The sequence below is a fragment of the Microtus pennsylvanicus genome, chromosome 5 (genome assembly GCF_037038515.1).
Source record: "Microtus pennsylvanicus isolate mMicPen1 chromosome 5, mMicPen1.hap1, whole genome shotgun sequence".
NCBI lineage: Eukaryota > Metazoa > Chordata > Mammalia > Rodentia > Cricetidae > Microtus > Microtus pennsylvanicus.
The window spans coordinates 25,732,421-25,749,262 of NC_134583.1; the positions used below are offsets into that span (position 1 = coordinate 25,732,421).

At 45.7% G+C, this 16,842-nt stretch overlaps 1 protein-coding gene across 4 annotated transcripts in view; it reads left to right on the plus strand.

The window, feature by feature from the left end:
* Nucleotides 1-16,842, plus strand: part of Sulf1 (sulfatase 1) — a 164,972-nt gene that overhangs the window by 146,181 nt on the left and 1,949 nt on the right. For 3 of the 4 annotated variants that reach the window (XM_075971381.1, XM_075971382.1, XM_075971383.1), the window contains 6 exons: nt 770-864; nt 1,121-1,186; nt 2,393-2,568; nt 7,131-7,273; nt 7,367-7,490; nt 10,071-10,104. In XM_075971381.1, coding sequence (XP_075827496.1) covers nt 770-864; nt 1,121-1,186; nt 2,393-2,568; nt 7,131-7,273; nt 7,367-7,490; nt 10,071-10,104 — 638 coding nt within the window. The remainder of the gene's footprint in view (nt 1-769; nt 865-1,120; nt 1,187-2,392; nt 2,569-7,130; nt 7,274-7,366; nt 7,491-10,070; nt 10,105-16,842) is intronic. The other variant, XM_075971384.1, reaches the window with a different exon arrangement.

The window sequence follows — 16,842 nt, forward strand, 5'->3', positions numbered from 1 at the left end:
TGCTCAGAAAGCCGTCCGCGTGGCCGTGTGCTCAGAAAGCCATCCGCGTGGTTGTATGCTCAGAAAGCCATCCACGTGGCCGTGTGCTCAGTCTAACTCTCTTGTGCCAGGGTGACCCACATGGCTCTGTGCTCAGCTGCCCAGCTGCTGTAAAGGATGAACATTCCGTGTGTACCCATCCTCCTTTTCGTAATTGCCTGAAAACTGGGAAATCCTTAGCAAAGTCCTCACCCAAATTCCTTTTATGAGCACAGTGCTTTAGTATTTTCCCACGAGTGATCACACAGATATTGAGTATATGCTGTATTCTAGAGGACACTAAATAAAATTATGGCCTCTGTCTTTTGGCATTCTAAGTATTCATTTGTATGATAACTTGTTTATATTATTTAGAATTTCAATTGAATTTCAATGAAATTAAAAAATCAAAGCTCTTGTAAAAACTATTTTATATTAAAAAAAAACTGGAAAATCCACCAAGGTATTTATCTTCCTCTAGTTACATAGCAATAGTCCTACTGAAAGCAAGCATGGGAAAAACAGGGATGAACGCAATAGTCTTTTGGATATTTTTGAGAAAAATATTCAGTTATGAAGAAGTATCTATTAGTGTTTCTGTGGCACACTGATTGGGGTGTAGGTGGGATATAAATGTGTTCTCTGACTCGCTCTTCCCAGCTGGTCTCTGGAACAGCAAAGAAGGTGGACGATCTTTTGTTAAGAAAAATCCTGATCTTAGAAGGGAATTGTGTGAATGTGTGTTTTCCAGATTGAAGTTCTGCAAGATAAAATTAAGAATTTAAGAGAAGTGAGGGGACACCTAAAGAAAAGGAAGCCGGAGGAATGTAGCTGCGGTAAGCAGAGGTGAGCATCCCGGGGTCACTTCACTTCCTGACACCAACGAGCCAGGGGTAGCTGGAGGCCAACTTCTCTTTCTTAATGCCATACATGAATCCATTGCCATAAGGCATATTGTTCTCATCCACTTAAGTCAAACTATTCATCCACTTAATGTGTGTGTGTGTGTGATGAGCCATTTAATCAAATGAAGGGAGATATAGATATAGATAGATATAGATAGATGAGAGACTGACTGACTTTTTAATCTTCTGGCCTGCAGCTATTACAACAAGGAGAAAGGTGTGAAAAGGCAAGAGAAGTTAAAAAACCATCTTCACCCTTTCAAGTGAGTAACTCCGCGTTTGTGGTGTTTGCCAGGAGTCAGTGACTGTCCACAGTGACTGGAGGGACTCCTGTGTTCCACAGGGACTTCTCCTCCATGCCTGGTCCTCTGTGGGGATGGATGGAGAGTAACAGACCCTGAACTAAATTAGGCCTGACCTCTCGGAATGTAAGGAAGCACGCGGACATTAAAGCGATAGCAAAAGTTGTATGTGGAAGAGCATTTGTGTTTGAGTACCGACAAACTTTAAACTATGTGGGAAAACAAATCACCTGCCAAGGCTCAGGGAAGTCAAAAGAGTGGACTAGTTAGAAGAGGACAAGGAGCACCCTGAAATAGTGTTCTTGGACCGGGACTTTGCTATTGGTCTCCTGAACTCAGTAGCGGTGATTACAGGCATGTGATCAAGCCAACCACAGTGCTGGCATGGGTGAGGGCGGAGCTCAGGAGGCCCACCCCTGAGGAGCGATTGGCAGTTGATAGCCCCTGGAGGAGGGAGAATCGTTCTTCTGTAGGGGTGTGGTCACTGGTGGGTTGTCCATGCTCCAGTAGATGGCCCCCACCCCTGTACATATGGGCAGCAGTAATTAACCTCAGTGACTTGAAAAAAGGAAGGAGGGAGGGAGGGAGGGAGGGAGGGAGGGAGGGAGGGAGGGAGGGAGATGGAGTTGGGAAGAGGATGCATAGAGGGAGATCTGGCGGGGGCAAGCAGGAGGTGGATATAATCATATCTAATATACATGGATAGAATTTAGAATTCCAAAAAATAAATATTTTAAAGAAGAAACGTGATAAAATATTTATTTTAAAAACTTATCATATATAATTTGCCCAATGGTTTTTAATCCACTTATTGTAAGCTGTCCCATCCAAATTAACAATTCATTGACTCGTGGCTGCCTGACAGGTACAGAGCTCCCAGGAGATCATATCATTGTCCATGGGTTGTCATGCACTGACTCATGCCAACAATTATCTCCATCAATGCCTCAGAACAAGTAACTGTCAGGCTTACTAAAGTTATGGGGGAACTGTCACTCAGTGAGTTTGCCTCCGTGACACCGGCTATCTTTGAAGCTGTCTATGAGAAGCAGAGGTCACCTGAGGTCGTGTTCCATGTACACTCGTGTGTCTTCCATGTACACGTTTGTGCAAGGCTGTTCGTAAAGTCCTCTCTGGTCATCAAAACAGTTCCTTGTCTTGGTCTAGGGAGGCTGCTGCTCAGGAGGTGGACAGCAAACTGCAGCTCTTCAAGGAGAACCGCCGGAGGAAGAAGGCGAGGAAGGAGAAGAAACGCCAGAGGAAGGGGGAGGAGTGCAGCCTGCCTGGGCTCACCTGCTTCACACACGACAACAACCACTGGCAGACCGCCCCCTTCTGGAACCGTAAGTCCCCCAACGGCGCCTCCTCCAGGAGTACAGGGAGCACCTCTCCCTAACATAGGCTAAGAATCCTACAGAGACTAGAAACCAATTATGAGTGAGTACATCCCATGTTCCTCTTTTTGGGTCTGGCTTACCTCACTCAGGATAGTGTTTTCTATTTCCGTCCATTTGCATGCAAAATTCAAGAAGTCCGTGTTTTTTACTGCTGAGTAGTACTCTAATATGTATATATTCCATACTTTCTTCATCCATTCTTCCATTGAAGGGCATCTAGGTTGTTTCCAGGTTCTGGCTATTACAAACAATGCTGCTATGAACACAGTTGAGCATATATTTTTGTTGTATGATAGGGCATCTCTTGGGTATATTCCCAAGAGTGGTATTGCTGGGTCCAGGGGTAGGTTGATCCTGAAATTCCTGAGAAACCACCACACTGCTTTCCAAAGTGGTTGTACAAGTTTGCATTCCCACCAGCAATGGATGAGTGTACCCCTTACTCCACAACCTCTCCAGCAAAGGTTATCACCTTACTAGACCTGGAAGGAGGTGGGAGGTCCTTGGACTTCCCACAGGGCAGGGAACCCTGACTGCTCTTTGGCCTTTGAGGGAGGGGGAGTTGACTGGGGGAGGGGGAGGGAAATGGGAGGCAGTGGCGGGAAGGAGGCAGAAATCTTTAATAAATAAATTAATTAATTAAAAAAAAAGAATCCTACAGAGAACACAGCAGCCCAGGGTGATCCAAAGGAAAATGCAGTATTGGTCTGTGCTCAGATCGTTTTGCTGGAAAAAACAATTTTTCCTTTAGAATCTATTTTTTGTTTTGTTTGTGTTAATTTTTGTTCTGATTTTTGAAGATGTTGTCTTACTATGAATTCTCAGCTGGCCGAGAACTGTGTAGGTCAGGTTGGCCTCCCATTTACAGTCTTCCTGGCTCTCCCTCTCAAATGCTGGTGTACTGGTTTTGATTCCTAGAAAGACTTGGTTTTTCTGTTGAGAGATACCAAGTCTCTCCTTGAGGTCTCACACAGAGGCTGCCCTAGGTGGTTACTTCCCAATAAACCCACCCAAGTCAGTAGCAATAAACACCTGGGCAGTTTTGCCTGAACGAAATTGGTTTCTGCCCTAACTCTAACGCAGGTGTCTTAAAAGGAATAAAAACACAGTAAAGATACTATCAGTGCAGGGCCCACACCCTCCTTATCCTGTGCCCCTTTGACCATGGGGTCCTTAAAAGTCTTCCATTTTGTCTGGGATGGCAGAAGATACGGAATATCTGTGTCCTTTTGAAGAGTGCTTTTGTTTCTCTGTTTTCTACATGGTGCTCACAGCAGTAGAGGGATCATGCCCAGGATCGAGTGGCCTTGACTGAAGGCTGACCAGGAGCACAGATAAAAACCCCAGTCTTCCAAGGGTCAGTGGAGGGCATCCAGGCAGCTTCCAAACTGGAGGTCCCTTGAGATGGCGGACCTGCTCCGGGCAGCTCAGTACTGCCCTTACTTGAGTTGTGTGTTTCTTTGCCTGTGTGTTCACAATCACAGTGAGGCTAAGTACCTCTTAGTCATGGCATTCAGTTTTTAACATGGCTCTTGAAATGGAGTTTGCGGTGTGTGTGTAGGGGGGGATGTCCCTATGGGCTATTCAGATTGCTGAGGGTTCGGTGTCTGTCCTCATCACACGTTGATTCTAGTGGGAAGGAGGAAGGCAGGTAACCAAATGAGCCAAGCAAAATGATTACACTTTGTAGCCATGGAATGAAGGAAACGGTGACTAAAGAGTTTGAGGGTACCCGTTAGAGATGAAGAAGATAGTACACGTGGTAACCATCTTCTCACCGCCACGGGAATGATGCCTGAGAGAGTCAACTTGAAGAAAGAAAACACTCATTTCAGCCCAGAGTCTTAGAGGTTTTGTTTTTTTTTTTTGTTTTTTTTTTTAAATATTTATTTATTATGTATACAATATTCTGTCTGTATGTCTGCAGGCCAGAAGAGGGCGCCAGACCTCATTACAGATGGTTGTGAGCCACCATGTGGTTGCCAGGAATTGAACTCAGGACCTTTGGAAGAGCAGGCAATGCTCTTAACCACTGAGCCATCTCTCCAGCCCTAGTCTTAGAGGTTTTGTTGGGTTGATCGGTCTTCTTACTTTGGAACTCGTGATAGATGGATCTATCTATCTGTGGTGGGGAGTCACAGGGGAGCATGTGATAGAGGGATCTATCCACCTCATGGTGTCTAGGAAGCAAAGAGAGAAAGAAAGAAGGCAGCCCCCTCCTCCTCCCCCCCGCCCCCCCCCCCCCGCCCCTGTGGTCATCATCAAGCGTATGCCCCAGGGATGTCTTGCTGCCTACAAGGTCCCAGCTCATAAAGGTTTGATTGCTTCCCAATAGCACTGCTCAGGGGGCCTTGAGGGGCAGTCAATGTCCAGCAATGGGTCTTTTTACAAAAGTGATGGTTAGGCTGAGACCCAAAGAGCTGTAGTGAAGTTGTTCAGATGGAAGAGATTAGCATCCCAGCAGAGTGAGCTTGTGAGCAGGGGTCAGAAGTTTTATACTTGTATATTTTGTGAAATAAGTTCACAACATGTTGAAATTATTGATTTGGAAATTTTCCTTTTTTGGCGGGGAGTTCGAGACAAGATTTCTCTGTAGCTTTGGGGCCTATCCTAGAACTAGCTCTTGTAGACCAGGCTGGCCTTGAACTCGCAGAGATCCGCTGGCCTCTGCCTCCCAAGTGCTAGGATTAAAGGCTTGTGCCACCACCGCCCAGCTGGTTTGGAAATTTTCTATATAAATTAAAAAATACTGGTTGCCTGGATTTTAGTATGTAAGTATGAACTAAATAAACATTCATATAAAATAAATATAAATTATGAATGACATACTGAAAGTACTTTCTATAAAAAATCAAACAGATGAAAATATACTCCATTTTTTTTAGATATTCTTTTGTAAAAATGTGTCTGGGATGAAGGAGAGGTGACTGTGGAGAACACAGAACACAGGGGAGTTGAGATCAACAAGACCAAAATCTCTATACCATCATGACTGACACATGTCATTGGCATTGGCACGCAGGAGGCAGAGGCAGCAGGACCATCGTGAGACTGGGGCTAGCCTGGGCAGCAGAAAGAGTAGTGTGTGTAGGTTGGCCAGCTGACACAAGTAAGCCCCGTTGAGGAACATCAGCAATAGGGAGGTTGCAGCCCGTAATGGTCAGTTATGGAGCACGATGTACCTCCCCTTCAGCTTTTAACTGCCCCCAAATCTGGTCAGTTAAAATATTTGAACGCATAATCCCCTCTCATTCGCTATTTCAAAGATCCCCCTTAGCTCGCGGGGCCAGATCTAGTGTCTTCAATATTGCAAAGGGCAGTTGTCTCATAGCTAAGTCAGCCTTCCAGCCGGACTCCCCGCTGCCAGCTGTCAGTCACCTGATTCTGGGCCTCAGTTTTCCCATCTATGAGTGGCTATGGATACAACAATATGTCTAACACTTCTTTGAGAAGTAAACGAGCTAAGCGATTCAAACATTCTACATCAGAGGTGCATTCCTTTGACTGTACCTATCTTAAACGTTTTAAGAAGTAGTTTTGAAAACAGTTCTGAAACCCCATCATCACTCCCTCCATTTCTATAAGAAAAAGAATGGATGGCTGGTTTTAAAATTTGATGTCTCTTAAATACTTTCTACGAGTTAGCCAGGGAGCCTCTCTATGTACAAAAGGTGTTGATAGTCAAATCTCATCACATATTAAAATATTGGGGTAACTCAGCCAGTAAAGTGCTTTGCCATGTAAGCATGAAGACCTGAATTCATTCACCCAGGACCCATAGAAGTAGCCTTGGTAACCATGGTTACAATCTCATTGCTAGGGAGAAAAATAGGCAACTCCCTGGGACTGTGGCCAGCCAGTGTAGACTGCTTTGGTCTGGGAATTCCAGACCAAAGAGAGATCCTGTCCCGAAAGCAAGGCGAGTGTGACCTGAGGAACGACACCCAGAGTTGTCCTCAGCCCTCTTCATGTATGCACATGGGAACCCTCCCACATGCGAGCATGCGTGCTCCCGTGCACACACAGACAGGGCTGCAGAGGCCTTCCATAATTGCAAATAGCATCACCTCCAGTTCCATGAAGCTGGGTTCCACCCTCGTCTCAGACTCTGTCTTCCCAATGCATAGTTGTGACATTGGCTGTGTGACCCTGAGACAGTGAGGGCACTAGTTCTGTCCCTTCGTGAGACAGCCATGTTTTCCTTTTCCAGAAAATACAAAATACCCACTCTTCTCCAACCACTCGCCCCATTTTGGAGACCACCGCCTTCCAGAATTAAGGAGGGTAACTAAGTCAGGGGCCTGCAACTTGACCTTGGTCTCCAGTCTGTGAGAGTCCCCTGCATTTTCCCAGGATGAATAGAGGGGAGGATGCCATTCTCTTAAACAGCCAGTCACACAGTGTTTATTAGAAAGCAACCCTGAAGCTCGTAAAGAGGTACTGACATGGCCAGCTTGTGAAGGTTTTTCGTTCTTTTAACTGGGCTCTTTTTCTCTCTTTTCTGACAGTGGGATCTTTCTGCGCATGCACAAGCTCCAACAATAACACATACTGGTGTTTGCGTACAGTTAATGAGACACACAATTTTCTCTTTTGTGAGTTTGCTACCGGCTTTCTGGAGTATTTTGACATGAATACAGATCCTTATCAGGTAAGAAAATATGCTTTCCTTTGTTGAGAGCGGTTGGAAATGGGATAGCCAGTCACGTGCTCACCTCCATTGTCCTGACCACTCTGTCCACAGCTCACGAATACAGTGCACACCGTGGAAAGGGGCATTTTGAACCAGCTACACATACAGTTAATGGAGCTCCGAAGCTGTCAAGGGTATAAGCAGTGCAACCCGAGACCCAAGAGCCTTGACGTCGGTAAGGAAAAAAGTATTACTTCTTTCTCTTGTATTTAGAAAACTCTTTGTATGATAAAGATTTCTCCTTTCGAATCATTTCTGTGCATAAGCATATAGTTTAGAGCACTTACAAGAGAATCATTGCCAGCAGCTCCAAACATAATTTGATTTCTGAGTCTCACACCTGGTTACAGCGATGGGAAGCTGAGTTGACTGACCGACCAAGTGTGAGTAACCCTTCTCTCTCTTGCATGCATCTGCTGTATCAGAAAACCTCAGTTCCGACAGAAGCATCCATGGGAAGGAGAAATCAAGGCTTTGGGGGTTCCTTATGGTCCCCCTTAACAGTTCTAAGTAAACCAGAAGCTCTTGTTACAGTAACTTAGTGGAGACACACAGTGCCCTGCTTCTTGTTACCATCCAGAATCATCCACCCCTATCTGAATCCCTGCCCAGGACAAGGGAATTCCAGTGCTTTTACCACCGTCTCCCATTTGAAAAGCTCATAAACTTGGAGTGTGAGATGGTGCTGAGAAGATGTCCCCATTCTGCCCAGTGTGTATACCTGAATTTTTTTTTCTCCGTTTGGTTTGCATAGACACGGCTCCTTGCACTGTTTGCTCAGCCTTTGCCTCACCAGCAAAAGTCATTGTCCCATTTCTATAGAAATGTAAATGTCAGCTACTCACAGAAGGGAAGAAAAAGAACTGGAGACTACCCTGACCCGACAGAATGACAGGCTCAAGCCACTGGTTTTGGAAAGCACTTTGCAGGGGTCCCCACACACTTTGTGAGATGCGGTCTTACGGTACATAGCTGGACTTACCTCCGACTTACTGTGTAGCCCAGTATGGCCAGTCTCCCAAGTGTTGAGACTCTAGGTCTAAGTTGCAATGCCTGACTTGCAATCTCTCTCTCTCTCTCTCTCTCTCTCTCTCTCTCTCTCTCTCTCTCTCTCTCTCTCTCTCTCGTTTTGATTATATGCACATGTCTGTGTCTGTATATGGGTTTTTTGCACATAAGTGCAATCCCCAAAGAGGCTGAATAGCTGAATAGAGAGAATGTTCTTATGCCCTGGAGCTGGAGTTACAGGCAATTGGAAGCCACAAACTCTGATTGCCTGAAGACCACTTTGTTCTCTTAACCAGTGAGCCATTTTTCCCCATTCCAGATGGAACATATTTAATGCAATAAAGTCTCAACCTGTGGGTTGTAGGTTCTGAGTAGAGCCAGCATCCCTAGTAATAAAAATGGCAGCTGTCTGGTCATGCCAACTTTTTTTGTTGTTGTGATAAAGCATCAAGGCCAAAAGCCACTTATGGAAGAAAAAGTTCATTTTTGCTCTACAGTTCCTGGGATAAGAGCCCATCATGATAGAAAAGCATAGCAGCAAGTGGTTGGCAAGGTGGATGGAGCAGGAAGCTGTGAACCACAGAGGAGAACCAGGGAAACAGCAATCACGGTGACATCATAAACACCCAAAGCCCCACCACCAACTACCTCTCCACGGTTCTATAACCTTCCCCAAAAAGCTCCTCCAATTGGGGACCAAGTGTTCAAACATCTGAACTGATGGGGGACCACAGACTTGAAGGGAGAAATGAGGTTCTTCTCCCAAAACAATCAGTCCACTTGCTTGTCATTTCCATCACCGAAGGGTCCTAGATCAAACAGCCTACAAAAAAGCCCAGCAACGTGTCATGGCTCAGTTCTCCATCAACGCTTAGGGGAGATGATGGCCCAATCAAGAACCAGGCCAGCAAAGTGGGTCTTTTGGATGCTTACTTCACTCAGCGTGAAGCTTTGGAAACACCCTGCTTCTATGCTGACCTTTTCCAGAAATCAAAGAGAGAAAAAGAGGGATGAAAAGGGGGAGAAAGCCAACCTGTGAAGGCCTGGGATCTAAGCCAAACTATTAGACACACTAGAAATATTACATGAAGCTATCATTCCCCAAAAGAATACAACTTCATCGTCATCGGCCATGACTTCCCAGCTCCACTGTGACCCTACGTCATCGGTGATGAGTGGCCAGCTCCATTGTGACCCCTCGTCATCTGAGATGACTCACCAGCTCCACTATGACCTTATGTCATCGGTGATGAGTGGCCAGCTCCATTGTGACCCCATGTCATTGGCGATGACTCAACAGCTCCACTGTGAGAAACCTGATAGGGTCCTTAATGGTGAAATGACCGGCCAGGTGGGGGCTCATGACTGCTGTGCACTTACAGTACCCCCTCCGGCGTCTAGATTGCTCCAGTGGGAGGTTATTATTGGCCTCCCTTTTCAAGCACAGCCCCACCCCTCCACCACGGCAAAAAATATTTTTAATTTACTCAGAATTACATGAACTTCTGGAAACACTTTTCTCACTGTTTTCTTGTTCTCGCCCCATTTTGTCCTTTTACATGTTGTTTTGCCTTAGCACTCAATCCTTTTGAGACTAATTAATAAACTCTCCGTTGGCTGTCGATGCTGCCTGTATTTAACACAGTACGTTTCTTTCTAGGATTGAGATGTGTTCGTGGAAGCTGCGTAGTGAAAGGTCCTATGGGTTCTAAAGCTAACTGATTCCTCTTCTCTTTCCCTGTATCAGGAACTAAAGATGGAGGAAGCTATGACCTACACAGGTATTCGCTCTTCATTCTCAGCAGCCTCTTTCCCGTAACTGCATGACAGGCCATTTCAGCTCACTTGCGTTTCTTGCCATCGCGCACAGAATGGAGGCTGCGGTGCATGTGTGTCGTAATGCCATCCTCATTCCCATCAAGTCCCTGGCTCCAGACACGTCCTTCTGCTTCTAAATCAATTCAGCTGCCCGCCCCCCACCCCACGAGATGCCGCTCTGAGCATTTCCTCTCACCCTGCATGCCCTGCCTGTTTGCTTTTTGAATGATGCTTTAAAGCAAGGAATGCTGGGACGGGAGAATGGAGATTGGTTTCCTATGCTTTGTTTCTACAATTGAGTGGAGAGGCTGCATGGGACTGAGAGATTTTTTTTTTCATTTAAGAATACCGCTAATAATTTAAAAAAAAATTAAAAAACTAAGGGAAAATTTGAGAACACTCTGAAACTGAAGTCAGAAAAAAACAAAGAATTTTCTTGTACGCAGTCATTGATTAACTTTGGTGGCAAAAGCAGTGGCCATAAGGAGAATTCGGATGGAGGGAAATGAAGAGACGGTGTCAGGGGTTAGGGACAAGGTGGTCAGGATCAAACAGCAAGTTCCTAACATACACGAGAATGATAGTCCTGACACATGGAGCTTCGTAAATAGCCTCACCTTGATATCACCCGCAACCTACATCCTTCTCTCCTACATGGAGGAAGGCATACGCCTGGGAGCTTATCCACTGATCACCCAGAAATGTCAGCCATTATTGATTATTGATTTTCTGTGCTGAGCCTAGGCTCTGGAGGACTTACCTGAAATGTGCCAATTTTGGCGTGGTTGTATAAACTGTCATTACCATCAGTGCTGGGGCTTTGGTGTGTCCAAACTCTAAGCAATGCATTTGCTTAAGGCCCAATTTCCTACCAAAGCAGGATGCTTTAGTTGGCACCACCCACTCTGATACCTCCTCAGAGAGACTAGAGAGCCTCCGGGGATACCTCCCACCAGCTTCCTGAGCTGGGAGCTCACATGCTTCCCTTTAGAAGCAGCTCATTGATCCAGAGAAGCTAAATGACATCAAGAAAGGCAGAAGAAAAAAAGAAAACTGGGCTATTGGGGACATTTTATGGTTACTTCTCCATCCTCTATCTGCCCCTGTACCAATGCTATGCCATCCCCAGAAAATATAAACAAGACAGAACCAAGCCTACTCTTAAGGTGGCCATCCCCAAGAACAGGCTGACAAGGCACTGTCCAAGCTGGCCTGGAACTCTTTAGTCAGTGATCCCAAAGGACAACCTTGAATTTCTGACCCTTCTCTCCCTCCTTCTAAGTGCTAAGATTATGAGCACGTGCCACCTCATCCATTTTACATCATGCTGGGGATTGAACCAGGGGCTCTGTGTATGCTAGGTGAGCACTCATTTCAATTGGGCTACATCCCACCCTAATGTCTGCTAATTTTTAATATTCTATTTTCATATAATGTGGCATTTACAGAAAAGCTGTTGGAACAGATCTAAGTGCCCCATTTGCTTCCCGTCTCCAGTTTCCTCTCTCTTCTCATACAAATGCGCTTTCTACGTCAGCTCTGGGTCATCTGCAGATATCATGTCCTTTGGTGTAGAAATGTTTTACTGTGTGCTTCCCAAGGACATTTTTGCCCATCGCCGTCGAACACTAACTAAATGCAGGCCATCAACATGAACCCGGGCCATTACCTAATTCACATTTCGAGGCCACATCTTGCCAAATATTCCAATCAGGTCATGTTTATGGTATAAGGTTTCTGGTCTTGGATTCAATCCAGAATGGTATATCATATAAAATCGTCGCTTTTCTTAAGTGCCATCCCTATTGGAACAGTTTCTCAGCTTTTCGTTGTTGGTGATGACATTTCATAGGCCACCAGCCAGTTTCTTTCATAAAATGCCCTCAACTTGATGTTTGTCTAGAGTTTGCACATCTAGGTGGGAGTTGTCTGTCTGGGAGAGGACTATTATTGCCAACAGCGCCGTGCCCTGGGAATACCTTCTCTGGGTTTTTGTCATTTGGCTAACACGGTGTTTGTGAAGCTAGTCCACTGTGCAGTTGCTTGTCTTTCTCTCTGATGAACAGCCGACCAGCTTTGGCGGGCAGTTGTGACTTCTGCCTGATCGCTCACTGTGCTAGTTTGATTTTGTCTGGTGTTGGAGCAAGCACTGTATGTCAGAGCCCCACTCCAGCCTGGAGTTATTTATTATTAATATGATGGCTGCAAATGGATTTTTTCCTAGATCCATTGTTCCGCCTGTGTTTCTCAATGTGTTCTACCACAAAGAAGTAACTTCCCATGTCATCTATCACTTGTGTAAGGATGAGCAAAGCTTCTCAGTTTCCTCAGGATATTCTTCTCCTATCATGTAATGACCACTATTGTCACTTCAAGTCCTCTGTGTAATTCTGGAAAGATTCCCCTTGTTCTTGAATACTTGCTTGATACCCTGAAATAGGTCCAGGGTCATCTTCTATTTTGTCACCCAACATGCAGCAGCAGCCATTGCTGGGCACCCATCCCTGTTTGAGACATCTGGAAAGTGAGCTCCAGATGTGTACTCAAGATTGCACAGCTGCTGAAGAAGTGGCTGGGCATGCATGTCTGTCCTTTCACCTGTGCAGAGTATCTCAGAAGTGAACTGTCCTTCCATCGTGACCTCACCTTGTCCTTAGTCCTAACGAGGGAGCTTTTAGGCTATTGCCACCAAGAGAGAGTTAGAATTCGGGACCGAGTGTGTTTGCCATCATCACACTAAGGAAACAGTCAATCCATTTTCTTGTCAGTGCTTTGCCATCAGTGAAAACCAAATTTGTCAAACTAATCAGCATCTATGATACGCCCAGATAATTTTTCTTTATTGATTTACAAATAAGTTACATTATATGAATATAACTGCTAAGAAAAAAAAAACCTTTCATTCCTGGGCTAAATTTTTGGGGGTCGCTGTTCATGCTTTTCTTAATAGAATACTGAATTCTTTTCACTGTGGTTATGAGGACCCTACATTTACCAGTAATACTGGTATATACATATACTGCCTATAATCTTCCTGCTCTCGGTGCTGGCACTACTGTTCAATTATGGTCTTAGTTTCTTATGGTCACTGTAGAAATTTGTGGACATATCTCCAAACGACATGTACGTATTTATGTTTCCAGGGACATGAAGTTTAAAATGTCTCTTCTGGGCCTAAAGCTGTCAGTAGGCTTGCATTCATTTCAGCTTCAGAGAACTCTGTCCTTTCTGGTTTCTTAAGTGGCTTCATCTATTCCTCGACCATGGCCTCATCTCTGAAGGCAGCAACATGAGCATCTATTGTTCCTCTCCGCCTCCATCCTCTCCCACAGTCAAGTCTCCTCTGTCTGTTCTGCTTCTCCACAAGGCCATGTCCCTAAGGTCCCTGGTGGTTATCTTGACTCCACCTGAACATTGCCCCATCAAAATGCGTGATGCTGTCACACATGTGGCTCCCTTTTACCTCCTAAGGTGATGTCCACGGCTTCTGAGGAGTTGGATGTGGACATCTATGAGGTAAAGGGAGCCATTGTTCTGTCTTACTCCACCGTCGGTGTTGTATTTGCTTCGCCAATGGTGTCCTGGCGCCTTCACTTCCTTTCTGTTTTCTAGAACAGTTTGTAGAGCCTCGGGGCTCTAGGGTGGGCAACATCCTCCCGAGAAAGCACATGGGCCCAATGCTTCTTTACTGAGTGGTTTCTAATAACCTCTTATTGGGTAGGAAACTGCTTTGTTTCGGCTTCCTGTCACTGCTACGCTGCCTGAGCAAGCTGCTTCCTGAGCAGTTATTATGTATTCGCATCTGAAGGACCTGGATGAAAAGGAGGTTGAGGTGACATGAAGAATTGCATAGTTGCACCAGCCTCTCCCCAAGTCACTCTTCCTTAGACAGCTTGAAATCCTCCCAATGGCTGTCCTCCATTAGCTTCTCTTGATGGTGCCATTTTCTCCTCTCATTCTCAACTTCTTGGCCAGTTCCCTATGGAACCAGGACTCTGAACGGTCTGTGCAGTATGCTGTATATACAATGTACCTGTTTAAACTATGGAACAGAAGTTGGGCATGGTGGCACAGGCCTTTAATCTCAGAACTCCAGAGGCAGAGGCAGAGGCAGGCTGATCTCTGTGAGTTCAAGGGCAGCCTTGTCTACAGTGAGTTAATTCCACAACAGCCAAAGCTTCACAAAGAAACCCTTTCTTCAAAAACCAAGAGAAAAAGAGGGAGGGAGGGAGGGAGGGAGGGAGGGAGGGAGGGAGGATGGGAGGGAGGGGGGAAGAGGAAGAGAAAAGGAAAAAGGAAAGGAAAGGAAAGGAAAGGAAAGGAAAGGAAAGGAAAGGAAAGGAAAGGAAAGGAAAGGAAAGGAAGAAAGAAGAAATAGCTGCTGGCCTAAGAAGCAGAAAGTTTCTATGGGTGTGAAAATTTATAACTCAGCAGTTCAAATTGGTCAATATCTTCTGTTTCAAACTAAAATAAAGAGAGAGAAAGAGAGAGAGAGAGAGAGAGAGAGAGAGAGAGAGAGAGAGAGAGAGAGAGAGAGAGATTTCTTTATTATGTATAGTGTTCTGCTTTTATGTATACCTGCTGGAGGCCAGAAGGGGGCACCAGATCTCATCATAGATGATTGTGAACCACTATGTGGTTGCTGGGAATTGGACTCAGGACCTCTGGAAGCGCTTTTAACTGCTAAGCCATCTCTCCAGTCCCTGTTTCAAACCCTTGATGATGTTTTTGAACATTTCATCTAGCGCTAGAACTGCAGAGCCCAGTCCCGAGAGTCTGTTACTGTCCAGACCCAAGAAGCACCGTGAGCCCCGTGTAGTCCAGCTGTGCACAGAGCCTTCCCTGGGGAAATGTTGCCCGTGACCATCTACATCCTCTCCACTTCTGGTGGGCTATAGGACAGCTCTCATCATCACCCTTGACTGGAGGCGTGTGAGGATAGTACGTTTAGATTTGGACCATCTCCACATTACTGCAGCCCGTGCCCTGTCCACTCATGTCATACACATAGCTAGGACCTCATGGAGGCTCACCTAAAGCATCCAAGCATCCTTTAGTGATGCCAATGATGTTCCAGGAAGTACTGATTCCAGTCCATCTGATTGGTCTTGGGGGGAGCTTCTTTTAGTACGTGCCCAGGTGTTTCACCTTGCATCTCCTGTCACGCCTTCCTCATGAAGATAGTTGCCGGTTTTCCTCCTCTGAAACTTAGCAAGGGTTACATTTCTCTTAATTAGTTGTCCTTGTTTTCTTGCGCTGTCCAACTGTTTTCCTGCAGCCGTGGAACCTGAAGGAGAGCTTGGCTGGCTATGAGATTCTTAGTACAAACTGCTTTCTTACCCAAGACAGTTTTCACGTCCTTGGATGCTTGGTTGACCAGCATTGCTGCAGTGTGGCTGATTTCGGCAGGGACATTTTTTTTCAAGATCCTATTGTTTATTCTCATTTCTTTTAGAAATATTTTCTTTTAGAGTGATAGTGTGTAGATTAAGTTTGCTCTTATCTCATTAATTTGTAGAGTTTACAAGTTTTCTGGCTTAAAGGGGATCTTTCCTGTCGGTATAACCCAATTATACAATATTCTTACCATTTAACTACTTGGGGCTGGGGGTGGGGGAAGTCACATGCCCTCCGTTGGACCCAAAATGCCCTCCCTTTTGCTGCCCCCTTCGTCTCGCACCAGCTTGCTGGAAGCATCCTTCTTTCCTTTCTTTGTTCCTCTCTCCCTGGACCATGCTTTCCAGAGACTTCCAGCTTGAATCCCTCCCAGCACCCTCCCTTGCCATCAGGACCCTGACTCACCTGGACTCTTGACAATGTCTCACACGTGGGGATGACATTTCTTTCCAGGCAACTTCAAATCAACCTTGAGTTCTGCCCTCACTTCTCTTCCCTACTTTTCCCCCAAGGCTGATGCCAGAGTGTGGTGCACAAACTCTGGGGCCGGGAGATGGGTGGGCGTTCATTCTTTGGTATTCCTTCTTTTCTCTCCTGTTTACAGGTGACCTGAAGATCCCAGCCATCTCTCTTACGGTTTGTGTAGCCTTCTGACTTTCCTTTTTGCTGCATAGCTGTGAGAATTCATTTCACCAGTCTGGGGCGCCTTTTCCTAGATTTCATCTAAGCACAGTGGAGTCAGGGAAAGCTAGTGTGCTGTGTGTACGCACGAAACCCTCTTGCTCAGAGGCTCCCTGGAAGCAGACGTCCGTGAGGAGCCTTATAACTGCAGAAATATGTCTGAGCATCTCACTTGAAGAGCTCAATTTTTTTTTTTTTTGGTTTTTTTCGAGACAGGGTTTCTCTGTGGCTTTGGAGCCTGTCCTGGAACTAGCTCTGTAGACCAGGCTGGTCTCGAACTCACAGAGAGATCCGCCTGTCTCTGCCTCCCGAGTGCTGGGATTAAAGGCGTGCGCCACCATCGCCCGGCTTGAAGAGCTCAATTTTATTTGCATTCAAAATCGATTTTGAACTGAGTACCAAAGACTACACAATGCAGATATTGCACTAAGCATTTGCCTACTAATTTAAAATACTGTGTAGGCTATCAATTTCCTGGAAGCCAATGAGTAGAAATGGCTTTGTCCTGTAACTATTCTCCCATTGGACAGCTAGGGACCCAGGTGAGCAGGCTCAGTCTCTTCATCAGGTGGAAGTGTCATTTCCCCACTAGGCATGCTTCTTTGGCAGAGGGTTTCAGTTGC